Consider the following 17,816-nt stretch of genomic DNA (forward strand, 5'->3'; position numbering starts at 1 on the left):
AAAAGGGAATAAAAAGACAGAATAACACTTTACCCTGCGGCTGGAGCAAGCCAGAAACTTAGCAATCCATTGGTCAATCGAACCAGCTCCGTACGGATCACCCTGTCCAAATGTCCGTGCGTTCAATTTATTGCGATTTGGACATGGGCGGGACATTAGTCTTCGGCCAATTGACTCTGGGGAAGGTGGTCCTGACCTGCCCACAAGAGGTACTGTGTATGGACCTGCCCAAGTTCAATTGGGCCGAGACTGGCCTGAACACCAAGTCGGGGATTGGATTTCTGACACCAGCGCATCAGCCCGATCGCAACAGTACCAAACACCATCCGACTGTCGCACCCCCGCGTCATCTAATCAGTCCATGCATTTTCCTGGCTTCCTCCCCAAGCCACAAATATGATTCTTGTATGTAAATGTAGTGTACAGAATGGTCTGCACAAAGGAAGCTTGTTCATATCTCTCCAACTAATATTTTGGCTTTTATAAGAGATTAAACATACTTCTTTGATGTGAATATTACTTATAGAGCTTTCCACAAAAGGCAGACCGTCTGTCTGCTGTCACTGGTTTTCCTCAGAAGGTGATAACCTGATTGACACACAAAAGGTGTCACATCCAGGAACCTGGCTTTAGACTAATTAATGCTAAATGATGATTGGGTCTGTAAGGCCTATGGAGTAATTGTGTATACATACACATCTGTATCCCAGATCATTTGTACCTTCTATTCATTTCCCTACTGCCCAGGGGCTCAATGTACATCCTTAATGACCAGACTGTTCCTGCACACACCTTTGTAATGAAAGGGCCTGACATAATCTAATCTACTCAACCTGTCATGGCTATGATTACATATTTCCACTCAAATCTTACATGTCCGTTACAATAAATCTTACATGTACATTACACCCCCGGTCAAACACGACCCATTCAAGTGATTGGTGGTGCTTTGCAAGCATCTCACAACGACTTGTTCAGTTTTAAGGGGAACTAGTGTGACATGAAGGGGTTAAAGTTCAAATGCTTACTGAAGAGCAAAGACTACAGGTAAGGGGTAGGTGGAAAAAAGGGGGAGAGAACAATGTTCTTGGACAACTTTCCATCCAGCTTGCTAACAACCGAATTAACCTGTCTAACAGTATGCGTTTATAACAGGGGTTTAGTTAGCACATATTTGCAAATACATACGTAAGCCACAGAGCCACGACACGGCACCCTGATAATCTGTGGTCCTAACTCTACAATTTGTGAGTCCCCATAGTAGAGGCACATGCATTTAATGGACCCTGGTTGCCATTGTGCTACATGCTGGAGTCCAGTGCACTCCTTTGCCTTTAAGAGGGGTGGCTCCCTCAGGTCCACCTGCCCTTGATCTATCCATTAAATGCATGTGCCTCTACTATGGGGACTCACAAATTGTAGAGTTAGGACCACAGATTATCAGGGTGCCGTGTCGTGGCTTACGTATGTATTTGCAAATGTGTGCTAACTAAACCCCCTGTTATAAACGCATACTGTTAGACAGGTTAATTCCGTTGTTAGCAAGCTGGCTGGCAAGTTGTCCAAGAACATTGTTCTCTCCCCCTTATTCACTATGTGATGCCTGTTTATGTGTCCTTGCTTCATAAGCCAGTTATAGACTTGGGCGGGTGGCCACTTTTATGCAAGGGGTAGGTGGTAGCATAACAGGCACACAGTTGCAGGGTACAAAGAGGGGGTTGTTGGCAGGACAGCAGGTACACAGTGGCAGGTTACAGGGAAGGGTAGTTGGTTGGATAGCAGGCACACAGTGGCAGGTTACAGGGAAGGGTAGTTGGTTGGATAGCAGGCACACAGTGGCAGGTTACAAGGAAGGGTAGTTGGTAGGGTAGCAGGCACGCAATGCTGTGGTAAAGGAAAGGGTAGTTGGTAGGGTAGCAGGCCCACAGTGGCAGGTTACAGGGAAAGGTAGTTGGTAGGGTAGCAGGCACACAATGCTGTGGTAAAGGAAAGGGTAGTTGGTAGGGTAGCAGGCACACAGTGGCAGAGTACAGGAAGGGGGTAGCTGGTAGAATAACAGGTCCGGGCAGAGGGCAGTGAACTGGCATGCAAGGTGTACAGGCTCACAAGGCTCAATGATTCAGGAGGGGGAGGGATGGTGGCACTAGGTAAAATCTGTCTCAGCCATCCCTGCCCCAGTTCACTCACCTCTGAAATCAGGTAGGATACGAAGGACGGTTGCTTAGGGTATGTAGCTGCCCCTCTGGCTCCAAGAACTGATCCCCTGTGGCTCCCTGGACCATCTGAAAGCTGATGGGGGGGAGAAGAGGAGAAGCTGATTGTGCTGCAGGGGGAGCCACAGTGGGATTGGTTTTAGCAGTAAGGCAGTACAGCCAGCCCTCCTGCTCATCAAGTGCCCGGACCACCCTGTTGAACTGATGGTCCTGGACCCAATACAGCTGGGCCAGCTGTACCCCTTATTACCAACCCTGCCATTACCACAATTAGTCATTATCATGCAGCTTTCCTTTTATTGTAACAAATGATATATAACACCACTGCTTACTTTGCATCTCTCTCCAAAATATCTGAATCAGAAAAGGAAGTTAGAACCCTTTCACAATAATCAGTTTTTGAATCACTTTTGATGCCTTCACATTGACTTATAATGCAAAGTGCTTTTGAAATACCGCACCAAAGATGCAGCATGCAGGCCTATTCAAAGGGCAGTGCGCCTCTTGTTTTAAAAGATCTATAGGATTTAAAGGGATACATTTTTCTTTCTCTTTTTAAACCCCAAAAGTGCTTCAAAAACTGATCAGAGTGAAAGGGCCATTAATGCATCTGCCAGGTACTCAGATCACAGGAAAAACACAGGGAACAGATAGTTTTATTACGTCCAGAAGCTGTCAGGATCTCTGGGTCCAGCTCTGATTGAGGTCTGAATAAGGGACGTAATAAAACTATCTGTTCCCTGTGTTTTTCCTGTGATCTGAGTACCTGGCAGTATCATTTTTGAAGGATAAAAATCCTAGATTGTGTGGCCATACTCACCTTCAATCAGGAGCTGTCTCCAGCACTACTTTTCCTTTGCCCACTCCATGCCACCAGTCTTCCACATCGTTCAGTGCACTTCCTGTGAGCCCATTCGGTTATGAGAAGGAGGAGGGTGAAGGTGAGTATGGCCACACAATCTAGGATTTTTATCCTTCAAAAATGATAGACTACAAATTTTTTAAAAATTAAGAAATTAGAGTCCTAATTTGTTCATGTTCTTCAGTTTTGTTTGTTACTTTCTTACTGCTCACACCTGCATGCACAGTGAAATGGTTAGTGTTGTCTTATATTATGTGGAGGATTTATTTATAAATGTATTTTCCCTCAGCAACTAGTCCAACAGTTCTTTTCCAGAGAGATGCATTTATTCGGACAAAAATATTTGCAACAGGTGACAGCAATCCAAATGAATACTTGTACAACGAACAAACAACAGCCCTCAGAGTCCCATTTAAGATACTTCATATCAAACCTGGAGATACTACACTGTTCAGCATGCCTTTTGGGCTTGGACAGCTGCAGTCTAATCAAAGTTGTCCAGATATTTCCTAAACTACATTCTATTACTATTAATTAGATAAACAAGTTACCCTTTGAAGAATGCTGTTTACCATACTTAATACCCCTTTTCATGTTATTAGATAGTAGATGCTGGCCAAGTCCTCTCAGGTCTGACTGAGAAATCTGCATTTTATCACCCTTGCAAGTTTGCAAATTACCTCCTTTGAAATGTAACATGTTGGCCCCCAAGTGCCAAGGTGATGTTGCATAAACTTAACATAGCAAACAGTCCTTGGCTATCCTTTTGTTGTGTAAAATACATCTAGCCCAGTCATATTCTGGCCTGGTCAATAACGTGAGAATACACACATACACATATATATATTTACAATATCCTACAATTAGGGATTCACAGGACCCCCAAAAACCAGTTGTACATGGAGAAAGCAACCAATAATCTGCCCATGTAATGGACATGCAGTTTATATGTAACTCTTCCACCTTTCCTAATGTTGGCAACCTCTTCTAGACAATAGAGGTACTGACATCAATTGACAGCCCATGGATGCCTAAGGCTGGCCATACATTATTCAATTTATTTGTACAATTTTCCAAAACCATATAATATGAGGTCAAACCTAAACACTTTCAGTTTGTATGCAATTAGACAGGCCCTTGCACTACATAGCTGAAGACAAATCTAAAGGAAATTGAACAAGAAAATTGTATAATATATGGCCAGATTAAGCACAATATTGTACATGCAGGAGACATTCACACCAGTGACCTGCTGGAGATAATTTTGTAGGGTTCTGGCAGTGCTCATCCTGTTCCTCCTTGCACAAAGAAGCAGATACCGGTACTACTGATTGGTTAAGGACCTTCTACAACCCTGTCCAGCTCTCCTAGAGTGCCTGACTCCTGGAATCTCCTCCAAGCTCTTGAGACTGTGCTGGGAGACACAGCAAACCTTCTGGCAATGGCATGTATTGATGTGCCATCCTGGAGAAGGACTGCCTGTGCAACCTCTGTAGGGTCCAGGTATCACCTCATGCAGTGGCCTTCACCTGTAAAACCATTTCTGTTTTGGGGGTTGTCTCATTGTTGCTCATCTAGTGCACCTCTTGTTAATTTCATTAACACCAAAGCAGCTGAAACTGACTTACAACCCCCTCTGCTACTTAACTGACCAGATCAATATCCCAGGAGTATCACTGACTTGATGCTATACTCTGATTAAAAAGTGTTCCTTTAATTTTTTGAGCAGTGTATATTGTTTTAAACATTACTTAGTGTTGTATGTTATTGTGTTCCTTTCCCGGTGGATACGTTATCATCCTGGAAGAAGGGAATCCAGTCCCAACCGTGAATAAGAGTTTGACAAAATTCAGTTTTGAAAAATTCTTGTCTGAGCTAAATGGTTTCTGTCTCATAAGTGATTTTGTCTGGGATACAAACACAATTGGCCTTTTCATGGTGAATGAAGTCCTGTGGGCTACAAGTGCACAACATGAAGCGTACCACAGTATGTGTGATGACTTCTATCAACTCCACTATATATTTATAAAATTCTAATTAAAATACTTTTTCACCTCCCAGGGTCACAGGGCTGCTGTTAGAACTCACAGGACATCTCCTCAAAAATATAATAAAATCATTATTAGTGGACACAAACACAACATTACTTATGAAATTCCTGCTAAATATAAAAGATAAAACTGTATTGAAGTAAAAACAAAAGCTCTGTGTGTAATTGAGATCTTGGGGTTCATTCACATGTGCGCTGTAGCCTGTCCAGTGTGAATCAATTGTTTGTGTGGCTAGAGCTGTGTGCAGGCAGCCTATGTTATGCTATGGGTACGGACACAACCTCAGGCATAGCTCCCAACTGTCCCTGATTTCGAATGTAGCACTACCCCCATGAGCATTGAGTAATAGGTTTGGGATCCCTGGCAATCTGAACCCCCTGTTGGAGTCCACCCTCTGCTGACACCAATGTACTCCGCTAACCCAGATAATTTGCACCTGCAAAATGGACTCACACACAGAGTAGTATAAACCAATGTGACGTTTATATTGAATTGCAGGGTAACTGAGTCAAGAATAACAGAATAGCATTTGACTTGATAATAACTCTGGTGAAGGTCAGCAACTATGACCCAATGTATATCAACATACACAATAAATAACAGTATTTACCCTCTAGGGGACCACCCACAGTACATATACTGCAGCAACGTGGCCCATGTGCGCAGGATCATGTTTATAAATGTCATCCTGTTTACTTGGTAGGGGGCGCGTGACCGTCCTACCCACGGCACGATCATGGTCCCGTGCCGTGATTACCCGCCGGTGCCCGGCGATTGCTGGCAAACACTGACAGGAAGCACAGCTGCATTATTATCAGTGGAGCTCTCCTCCCTGTCAGTTTTCAGCACACTGTTCTGGATTGCAGAGTTCAGCTTTCCGGAACAGTGTGTGACAGTGAAGTACACCCTCCCACTCCCTAGTAAAACACTCCCCTCACACAGTTAACCCTTTGATTGCCTTTTTATGTTAACCCCTTCCTTCCCAGTGCCATTAGTACAGTGTCACTGCTTTTTTTTTGCACTGATCACTGTATTGGTGTCACTGGGGATGTCAGTGACCCCAAGTCAGTTCCCCCCCAGTGTCAGAATGTCCGTGCTGTGTTCTGCATGAGTTCTACCTATACATCCTGAACTTTGCTAGATTGCTTGGATACAGAGGAAGCCAGAGGCAGAACTAGCAGCACTTGAACACGCTGAGCAGGCATTACTAAACAATTGCAGCTCTCTCTTAAGCAGAAAGCCTAAGTAAATTCTCCTAACAGTTCTCCTATCAAGCAGGGGAACCAACTGTACTCTTCTTATCCTAGCACCTATCTAGGAGGGTGCTACATACTATTTAAATGTCATTTTTCTTGGAGTTAGGCTTTAGTTATAAAGATTTTGAACTATAGACTGTAGATGTGATGTGTACATAGATGTGCAAAGGTTCTGGCAAAAGTGTGAATTTTCTTGAAACCTTCTGTAATTCCCAGCTTTCCATACCAACTCTCTGGAAAAACTACCTGACACCGTCAATAAAGACAAGAGAAAAGAGCTCCTCTCTGAAATAGATGGGATGGAAGAGGATATCATGATATATGAGCCGTGTAAGTGTTTTCTTTTAATATATATGTTTACAGCTGCACAATCTGCACAAATGATACATCTGTTAGGACATATAAGTTTGTGGGGGACATTCACATGAATTCAAAATACTGGTAATGACACCGTTCTGGTAGTAGTTTCCTTAAGAACTACCTGCGCCTAGCTCAGACAAGCATTTGCACCAGTGATTGTAACATTATCCACACGTGCTCCAAATTCTCCCAGCTCCAACTACCACCATATATACTGCGAGCAGGCAGCACATCCAGGCATCGTTCTGCTGGGTAACTTGATTGACAGCTGTAATTGGAAGTGAAGTGGGAGCCGTGGCCCTGCTGTTAATAGAAATTGCAGTTTCCTTTGTTAATGTAAGTGCATTTTTAACCACTAAGGGGCGCCCGCAGTACATATACTGCTACAAGGCGGCCCCTGTGTGCAGGACCATGTATATAAACGTGATCTTACATTTTGGGGTAGGGGTTGCATGCGACCACCCTACTCACTCACCGATCGCGGCCATGGGTGTCAATCACCGGGTCCTGGTCAGTGATTAGCCGCCAGAGCCCAACAATTGCCGGTAAACACTGACGGGGAGGAAGGCTGCATTGTTTCTAATGGAGTTCTCCTCCCTGTCAGTTTTCAACACTCTGTTTCGGATTGCTATGCACAGCCTTCTAGATCAGTGTGTAACAGTGAAGTACACACCCCCCCGCCCCCTAGTAAAACACTCCCTTCACACAGTTAACTCTTTGATTGCCTCCAAATGTTAACCCTTTCCTCCCCAGTGCCATTAGCACAGTGTCAATGGGTTTTTTTTTTTTTTTGCACTGATCACTGTATTGGTGTCACTGGGGACCCCAGGTGACTCCAAGTCAGTACCCCCCAATGTCAGAATGTCTGTCCACCACAGTCCTGCCATAAGTCGCTGATGACCGCCATAAGTTACTGATCACCGCTATTAGTATAAAAATATTTTTAAAATCCATTATCTATACCGCCATTTGTGCACGCTATAACGTTCACGTAAACCAATTATTTTACACGTGTTGGGATTTTTTTTAGCAAAGACATGTTGCAGAATACAATTTGGACTAAATTTATGACGAAATTTGATTTTTAAATTTTTTTTGCTGGACCTGCTTTATAGCAAAAAGTCCAAAATATCTTTTTTTTTCAAAATTGTTGTTTTGTTTTTTTTTTATAGGGCAAAAAATAAAAAACGCACAGGTGATCAAATACCACCGAAAGCCCAATTCGTGGGGAAAAAAGAACGTAAATTTCATTCTGGTGCAGTGTTGCATGACTACGTAATTGTCAGTTAAAGTAACACAGCACTGTAACACAAACTGCTTCTGTAAGCACTTCCTGACCGCCCTATAGCAGAAATACTACTACAGGGTGGCACGGGTGTGCAAAATCACATATATATATATATATAATATATACGTGATTCGCGCTCCCGTGGTTTTCATGCCCCTCCCAGATGGTGTCAGATTGCCGTCAGTATACCAGTCATCACATTTAACCCCTTGATTGCCAGGAAGATGCTCATACACAATAAACCTCCATTGCTAGTATAGTGTCTGAACGGATCAATATCTTTGATCAGATCAGCACTATACCAGCATTCACATTAGTATAGTGTCCCCAAAAATACAGCGTTAGCAGGATCAGCCCCAGCACCTGCCAGCACCTGGTTTTCTCCCCCAACAAGTGCAGTGTCAGTAGGTCTCTGTCACTTGATACATTGCACACAAAACCGCAGTGTTGGCAGAATCAGGCCTGATCTCTGTTAGCACTTGCTGGTAAATTTTTATGACTCTCATATGCAGCAGAGTGCCAATACTAGTGCCACGCTACCTTTTGGTGAACTGGCGAGCACTAGTGGCCTAGTACATCCTGGTCTTTCACATACCTCTTAAGAGTGTAAGCTCCCAGGATCAGGCCCTCCTAACTCTCTTGTATTGAACTGTATTGTTGCTGTAATGTCTCCCATTATATTGTAAAGTGCTGAGCAAACTGTTGGCATTATATAAATCCTGTATAATAATAATAATACCAGCACTGCAGTATGACTTGGTGACGTGGCGAGTCCCATAAGTGCAGTACAAGCTGGTGCGGTGGCGAGCACAAGTATTGTCCTGCGACCACCAAGAATTCGCACACAGGCCCGTAGAGCACCTAGTATCCTTCCGGATGTGCTTGCAAATCCCAATTGGCAGCCCACAAATTCTGCAGCATCCGTACTTCCCCCCCCCCCCCATTTTGGAATTCAGGTGCAAACAGCAAATTTAACTACTCCCCTTGATTTTTGGAGCGTTTTTTCATGGGAGATCTGTATGCATTGATTGTGGATCAAAGCAATTTATATGCACAAAAATGTATTGCCGCCAACCCAAATTCAAACCTTGCCAGATCATTCGCATGGAAACCCATTACGGTTTCCAAATTTACATTTTTTTTTTTTTTTTGGGGCCTAACCCTCAACGTGGGCATGACTAAAAAAATGAATTGTGGTTGTATTGTACAGCGCCCGATTCATCATATGCCCGTGTTCTCTGCTGCCATGGCCAGGCATAGAAATGAGTATAATGTGTTTTATGCATTTCAATGGCAATACACTCAGTCATCCTCAGGGTGACCCTGAATTTGACCGGCTACACAAAATTCAGCCCCTCGCAAATCACCTTAACCAAAAATTTGCAGATGTCTATACTTCCCAGCAAAACATCTGCATTGATGAGTCCCTCATTAATTTTTCTGGCCGCCTTGCATTCAAACAATTTCTCCCCAGCAACATGCCAGATATGGGGTCAAGATGTATAAGACCTGTGAGAGAGCAACAGGCTATACATATACATTTTGGATTTATGAGGGAAAAGATAGTCACGTGGAGCCCCCTGGATGCCCAGACTACATGGGGAGCAGTGACAAGATAGTTTGGGACTTTGTGTCATCCTTTTTCCATATGGGGTACCACTTATACGTGGACAATTTTTATTCAAGCGTGCCACTATTTAGACATTTGTACAATCTTGGAACTGGTGCAGGTGGCACCGTGTGACCTAATGTGTGCCCACCATTAAAAGTGGGTGCATGCAGGGTGGTATATTCTAATGGTGGGCATACCACATACTTTTTCTGGCAGAGATTTCTTCTGTTTTTTCATTCAGTCCACAGGCTGCATACAAAAAAAAAAAAAAAAAACATAGCATACTGTATATACCCAGCAAGGATCAGCAATGTACTGGTACATCCCTGGACTTTGAATGGTTATACCAGGATGATGCCTACAGTTGCAGGCATCATCCTGGTATCGCTTTTTTTCAGCCGGCGATCGGCTTTCATGTAATAGCAATCCTAATGGCTAATTAGCTGCAGGGTTGCTTTTACAAGCAGTGGGAGAGTATATGCCCCCCTCCCTCCCCTGCTGCCTTCCATCTCCTTCTCGGGCAGTCCCATGCCATCAGGGAAACCCGAGAATGCAGCCAGTGTTTCTGCCAGCTGACCATAGAGCTGATTGGAGACCAGAATGGTGACAATCATCTCTATAGTCTAAGAAATCATAAGCTATGAGCATTTCATCACTTCAGTTTCGCTAATAAAAACAGCGCCATTTGTAAATCGGAAAAGCATCTGAACACACCGATCTTGGTTTGATTAGATAATAATGTAAGGGCAGAGGAGAGATCTAGAGTCTGATAGACCACGAGCGTTGACCCTGTGCCAGTATGTAAACAGCGGTTGCACCATGCATGTGAGGTATCGCCTTTTACATCAGATCAAGAGCAGTAATTCTAACACTAGACCTCCTCTGTAATTCTAAAATGGTAGCTTGTAAAGGCTTTTAAAACGTTGCCTATGGATATTAAAAACATGCAGTTTGTCGCCATTGCACGGGGCATGCTCAGTTTTGCATCATGTCATGTTTGGTATCTATTTACTCGGCATACCATCTTTTATATCTTAACCAAATAATTGGCCAATATATTGTGTTTTTGTGCATTAAAAGTAAACATTTTTTTTTACTTTTTTTTAAATTGGCGTTTGAAAAATTGCTGCGAGTATTATGTGACATAAACAATTGTAGCACCCACCATATTTTTTTTTTTTTTTTACACAAAATTGTCACCTAAATGATTTATTGCTCACACATGCCATGGGTGTATGTGGAATTACTCCCCAAAATACATTCTGCTACTTCTCCAGAGTATGGGGGTACCACATGTGAGAGATGTTTTGGCAGTCTAGCCAAGAACAGCACCTCTAAATCCAATAAGCACCTTCAGGCTTTTAAAGGGCTTTATTTCCTCATTACACTTCCTGACTACCTATCACAGTTTTGGAGGCTCTGAAATGCCAGGATAGCACCAACCCCCCCAAATGACCCCTTTTTGGAAAGCAGACACCCCAAGGAATTTGATAAGAAGCATGGTGAGTATTTTACAGATTTCTGCTGTTGCCACAAGTTTTTGGAAAATAAAGAAAAAAAACAAACATTTTTTCTTTTCTTCTTTTTATATTTCAAAACCTTGTGAGAAAAAATGAGATCTGCAAAATACTCACCATGCCTTTTTAAATTCCTTGGGTTGTCTGCTTTCCAAAAGTAGACCATTTGGTGGGGGGGGGGGGGGGGTGCTATTCTGACATTTCAGGGCCTCTAAAACTGTGATAGGTAGGGATAAAGTGAAGTGAGGAAGTTACACACCTTCCGGGTTTCAAAGTGGTCATTGGATTTCAGGCTCCTGTATGTGGCTAGGCTCCCAAAACGTCTCACACATGTGGTATCCCCATACTACTCGATAGAAGTAGCAGAATGTATATTGGGGTGTAATTCCACATATACCCATGGCTTGTGCGAGAAATAAATCCTTTAAATGACAGCTTTGTGTAAAAAAAAAAAAGTTTGTCATTTTCCAGAAACTTGTGGACAAAAAATAAATCTTCCATGGACTCAATATGCCTCTCAGCAGATAGCTTAGGGTGTCTACTTTCCGAACCTTTCTTTACATTGCTTTTCTGCACACAAAAATTTATAATTTTGTTTCACTGAGTCTATCTTCAATAACTTCATTAAAGCCAGCAACTGTTGAGATAATGAACACCTTGGTCAGGCCTATGTCATGTACAATATATACCATATTTTTCACTCCATAAGACGCACCTAGATTTTAGAGGAGAACAAGAAAAAAAATATTCTGCAGGACTGCAGACATAATACAGGAGATGACCAGAGCCTGCAGACACAGTACAGGAGATGACCAGAGCCTGCGGACGCAGTACAGGGGATGACCAGAGCCTGCGGACGCAGTACAGGGGATGACCAGAGCATGCGGACGCAGTACAGGGGATGACCAGAGCCTGCGGACGCAGTACATGGGATGACCAGAGCCTGCGGACGCAGTACAGGGGATGACAAGAGCCTGCAGACCTTTGGGGAGCGGGGAGAGGCAGGTACCGAATTTGATACCCACTCCCACTTCCGTGGAGTTGTCCTCCCCACCCCCCCCTCCCTGCCCGTAGTCTTCTGGGACACGCGACAGGTCCCAGAAGACTGCCGGACCATTCGAACATGCGCAGTGGGCACTCGGCTGTGAAGCCGCAAGCTGTCACAGCCGGGTGCCCACACTGAAGATGCCGGCACCAGGGAGAGACGACGACTGGTGAAAGCAGGACACCGCTGGACCGAGGAACAGGCAGGACCCAGGAACGGGTTCTTCTGCACAATAGAGCCAAGCGGGGGGAATACCAGGCCGGCTGCTCCATATTTGCTCCATAAGACACACACACAATTTCCTCCATTTTTTTTGGGGGGGGGGGGGAATGTGAGTCTTATGGAGCGAAAAATATGGTATATAGAGGGCAAGAGTAGGAGTCAAGATGGCAATATGGAGAAATGGGTGAAGGGAAAGAGGGAGGGGAGGTAAGAGTGAGATGAGGCAGGGGGTGACATGGAGGGGAAAAAAGAGGGGGCAGAGAGGGGGAAGGAGAGAGAGGGGGTTAGAGGGAGGAGGGAAAGAGGGTGGCAGAGCAAGGGGAGGAATGGACAATGGGGAAAAATGAAAGAGGGGGGAAGAGAAAGGTGGGGGGGAGAGAGAATGAGCACAGAGGCATGTACAGAGATCATTTCCAGTGGTATCTATGCAGTGGTCACTCCTTTCATAGGACTCCACAGTTTTGCTTTTTTCCCCATTCTGGACTCTTTCACATGTGTGGTTGGGTCGGTAAAAGCATGTGGTTGAGCCATGGTTTTACTGCTCCCCCTTTAGGGTATATTCACACCAGATGCAGTGGGACTGCGTTGGGCGGCTATTCCAGCTCAGTCCCACCACATGAAAAGCCAAAATACCTTGTCTCTGTAATGTCTAATTCAGTGTTTTGTTGGCTGACAAGCAGCTGGGAGCGGACGGATGCTGCAGCTGGGAGTGGGCAGATGCTGCAGCTGGGAGGGGACGGATGCTGCAGCTGGGAGGGGATGGATGTTGCAGCTGGGAGCGGGCAGATGCTGCAGCTGGGAGGGGACGGATGCTGCAGCCGGGGAGGGGACGGATGCTGCAGCTGGGAGCGGACGGATGCTGCAGCTGGGAGCGGGCGGATGCTGCAGCTGGGAGGGGACGGATGTTGCAGCTGGGAGCGGACGGATTCTGCAGCTGGGAGTGGACGGATGCTGCAGCTGGGAGCGGACGGATTACCGGGTCGGCTGCTCCATATTTGATCCATAAGACACACACAATTTCCTCCATTTATTTTTGGGGGGGGGGAAATGTGAGTCTTATGGAGCGAAAAATATGGTATATAGAGGGCAAGAATAGAAGTAAAGATGGCAATAGAGTCTTCTTCTTTTTTTTTTTTCTATTAGCCGGACGGATGGATTCACTTGGATGGAGGAATCTTCCTCACTGTGCTATTGTATCCTGTGAGCTCTGCTGTCACAATACACTGATCAGTGGCTGCAGCAGATGATCAAGAAAAGTTTTCCAACACTCTCATTCAACAAAAGTCAATCCTTAGACCAACTTCTGCGAGAAAGGGGAGCAAAGAGAAAGGGGGGGTGGGGAGTGAGAGGGGGTGGAGGGAGAGAGAGGAGAAATATGGAGAAATGGGTGAAGGGAAAGAGGGGGGGGAGGTAAGAGTGAGATGAGGCAGGGGGTGACATGGAGGGGAAAAAAGAGGGGGGAGAGAGAGGGGGTTAGAGGGAGGAGGGAAAGAGGGTGGCAGAGCAAGGGGAGGAATGGACAATGGGGAAAAAATGAAAGAGGGGGGAAGAGAAAGGTGGGGGAGAGAGAATGAGCACAGAGGGATGTACAGAGATCATTTCCGGTGGTATCTATGCAGTGGTCACTCCTTTCATAGGACTCCACAGTTTTGCTTTTATCCCCATTCTGGACTCTTTCACATGTGTGGTTGGGTCGGTAAAAGCATGTGATTGAGCCATGGTTTTACTGCTCCCCCTTTAGGGTATATTCACACCAGATGCAGTGGGACTGTGTTGGGCGGCTATTCCATGTCTAATTCAGTGTTGTGTATGCAGTAGTTTTTTTTAACCCAGTGCAGTGCAAAGCTGCTGTGTTGTAATGCAGTGTTTGGTGTGAATGGACGCTTGGCTGACAAGCTAGCAGCTGGGAGTGGACGGATTCTGCAGCTGGGAGGGGACGGATGCTGCAGCTGGGAGCGGACGGATGCTGCAGCTGGGAGGGGACGGATTCTGCAGCTGGGAGGGGACGGATTCTGCAGCTGGGAGGGGACGGATGCTGCAGCTGGGAGGGGAAGGATGCTGCAGCTGGGAGGGGAAGGATGCTGCAGCTGGGAGGGGATGGATGCTGCAGCTGGGAGCGGACGGATGCTGCAGCCGTGGTGCTCTGCGCTACAACCTTCTCGCAATTGCATGCAATTCATGTGGTGGGGTGGTGCAGCATTTAGGGGGTTCAAACAGATGTTAAATGCCTCTGAAGAGTAATCTGTGAGTGGATTGATTTTCAGAGGAGCAAGTCTTTTTTAATCAGAAGAGTAGAGGGAGGGACATCTGAAAATGGTAACAAATGTCAAGGGGGGGGGGCGGGGCAGTATGTCTGCACTTACCAACTACTCCCTCAGGCAGCCAGGATCTAAAGTACTTCCTGCACTCTGTATGTAATCCAACTTGGAGTCTGCACATACACAGCAAGCCCTGTCAGTGTGTGTGGGGGGGGGGGGAGTTGAGTATAGGCAGGGCAGACACAGCAGGGATGGGATGGGGGTGGGGCAGACACAGCAGGGATGGGATGGGGGGCGGGGCAGACACAGCAGGGATGGGATGGGGCGGGGCAGACACAGCAGGGATGGGATGGGGCGGGGCAGACACAGCAGTGATGGGATGGGGGGCGGGGTAGATTCAGCAGGGATGGGATGGGGGGCGGGGCAGACACAGCAGGGATGGGGGTGGGGCAGACAGAGCAGGGATGGGATGGTGGGCGGGGTAGATTCAGCAGGGATGGGATGGGATGGGGGCGGGGCAGACACAGCAGGGATGGGGGCGGGGCAGACACAGCAGGGATAGGATGAGGGGTAGGGCAGATTCAGCAGGGATAGGATGGGGGTGGGGCAGATTCAGCCTGCTCCATTCCCTGCATCCAGCACACTGTACTGAGCACTGCTGATCCTGTGTCTCTCTATCTCGCTGACAGAACTGGTGAGAGTGATACATTGAGTAACAGGATCGGCAGTGCACCCCCCTCCCCCTCCCAGCCTGAAACTCCGCCCGTGACAGGGAGATGCTGCTGCACTGCTGACAAGCTATGGATTTCTCTATGTGCGAGAGGGCACAGTGCACCCCACACACAATGATATGTCACTGGTCCTGGGGGGGTGCATCACTGAAATATGGGGGGCAAAGCCCACCCCAGCACCCCCCTAGATCCGGCCATGATCTATACCATAGTTTGTAGATACTAGAACTTTCACACAAAGCAATCAATATATACTTATTGGGATTTTTTTTACCAAAAACATGGAGCAGAATACATTTTGGCCTAAATTTATAACTAACTTTGAGTTTACTATATATTTTTTTTTAAGCCGAAAGTAAAAAATATAGTTTTTCTTTAGAATTTTTGGTCTTTTTTTTTTCTGTTTTAAAGCGTGAAAAATAAAAAGCGCACAGGAGATCAAATACCAGTGAAAGAAAGCTCTATTTGTGTGAATCAAGGACGTAAATTTCGTTTGGGTACAGCATTGCATGACCGCGCAATTATCAGTTGATTTAGTGCAGCGCCGAGTAGCAAAAAGAGGCCCGGTCATTAACCTCCCTAGGGGTATTATTATGTCAGTATTTCTGTGCTCAAAGTAGTACATTTTTTTGCATGGAAATATGTCATTTTTATTGTATTCCTGTAATTCTTAGGAATAACTCACTGAAATCTGTCCGAACAAGAGTCTAGTAAACATCCCGGGTAGGATAAAATTTGAAACACGAAATAATAAATTATAATATAATAAATAATCATAAAAAATAATAATACATTTAATTCAATAATGTAATCAAACCAAAAACCATGAAATTTGAAATAGAGCGCCAAGTTCGCACATCACTGATCTTAGTCACAAAATCCTTTTCAGTGTCTGATGATGAATTTCCCCCACGAATCATTATCACTCAATTCTGCAAGTACTGGCAACATCTTCTGGGTTCCACAGACAGGGGATGGGGAACCCCGATTCCCAGACACCAGTTCCAGAGACTGGGGATTTGATTGACATTTCTGCTGAGGATGAACCAGCCGGCACGCCTCCAGCAGAAGAGCCGGCATCAGGGCATGGCATTGTTGACCTCTACCCACAACAGTCAGCACTGCAGGAGCTACAGGAAGAGGATGCAATCGGCACCTCACAACTGCAGCTTGAGCTGATGTCTGTGGATGGGACTTCGGTCTCCACTGACACAACCCCATAAAAGTTTCTGTCATTGGGACAGGAGGATGTCAGCCTTACTTGTAAACACTGGGGGATGTCCAAGTCAAAGTGGATGAGACTACAGTCGCCACCTGGATACCCCAGGCATGCTGGGCAGTCGGCCCAGATCCCAAACAGTATGAGTCAGCCCAGCCACCCTGTCTTCTCTCCAGCGACTGAGAGGACTTCAGGGAGAAGGACCGATCCGTTCTTCTCCCCAGCGGCGGGTATGTTCTACAAGAGAGGCAGAGGTTCTCTGGGTGAGTAATGCTATGTTTGGGATAATTTGTTTGGGGTACTGTTTGGGTGCTGGCATTGGGGAACTGGAAGTACATACTAACTTTGGAGTCCACCCGTCTGGGGTTTCCTCCTGCATTAGTTTCCTGCCGAAAGGGGAGATTTGTGACAGGAGTCACTTTGGGTGGTAGGCCCATATAACCCAGCTCACTTTAGAGAGGTGGAGAGACCCCTGTCTTAGCTCCCCATATCCCTATTATGTGTAAGTCACCCTGTGCCTGTTAGGGGTACAGGGTGATCTGTCCTAATATTGGGGTGGGGGGTTGTTGATTATGCATTGCCATGTGGTTGCATCCCATTGTTCTATTGTGTGTCTTGCTTGGGAGCAAACTATTATGGGATGTATGTATTTGTGTATTGGCTTGGTGAGGGGTGTCTCTAGCAGCCCTCCCTCCTGATGGGACTGTCTGCTAAAGTGAAGTCAGCCAGTTCGAGTTTCAAATAAAGAGTTCCATGTGCAGACAAACGGGTGTCATCTAGTCTTGTATGGTCTGATGTAGTGTCTGTGGTCGGTGTTCGGACGGGGAAGCAGTAGTCTAGCGGAAATACCCAAGCGCAGACTGGGTTGGTTCCGTTACAATAAATAAATATAAAAAAATCAGAAAAAATACCTAGATCAAGGTTTGATGTAGTTCAGTGCCAGGGTAAGTGTTTGAGTCAAGATCAGGGTCAAAGGTCAGGATTAAAAAAAAATTGGTATCAGTGTGTTTTAGGTAAAAAAAAAAAAAGCGCACTATTGTTTCTGGGCTATACTACAGGTACAAACAACATACACATATATGGTATCGCTGCGATTGTCAAGAGCTGGAGAATTTATTTTGGGTTGTTCTTTGGTAGGTTATGGTAGTAACAAGAAACACACAGCTAAATTAAAAAGTTTTT

The 17,816-nt window shown here is 45.5% G+C and overlaps 1 protein-coding gene across 1 annotated transcript in view; it reads left to right on the forward strand.

The window, feature by feature from the left end:
- Window positions 1-17,816, forward strand: part of LOC149452040 (uncharacterized) — a 77,680-nt gene that overhangs the window by 38,044 nt on the left and 21,820 nt on the right. Inside the window, exon 4 of the mRNA XM_089689850.1 lies at window positions 6,599-6,712. Coding sequence (XP_089545976.1) covers window positions 6,599-6,712 — 114 coding nt within the window. The remainder of the gene's footprint in view (window positions 1-6,598; window positions 6,713-17,816) is intronic.

This window comes from Staurois parvus, unplaced genomic scaffold (assembly GCF_062004578.1).
Source record: "Staurois parvus isolate SC_StPar_1 unplaced genomic scaffold, SC_StPar_1.0 ptg000500l, whole genome shotgun sequence".
Lineage (NCBI taxonomy): Eukaryota > Metazoa > Chordata > Amphibia > Anura > Ranidae > Staurois > Staurois parvus.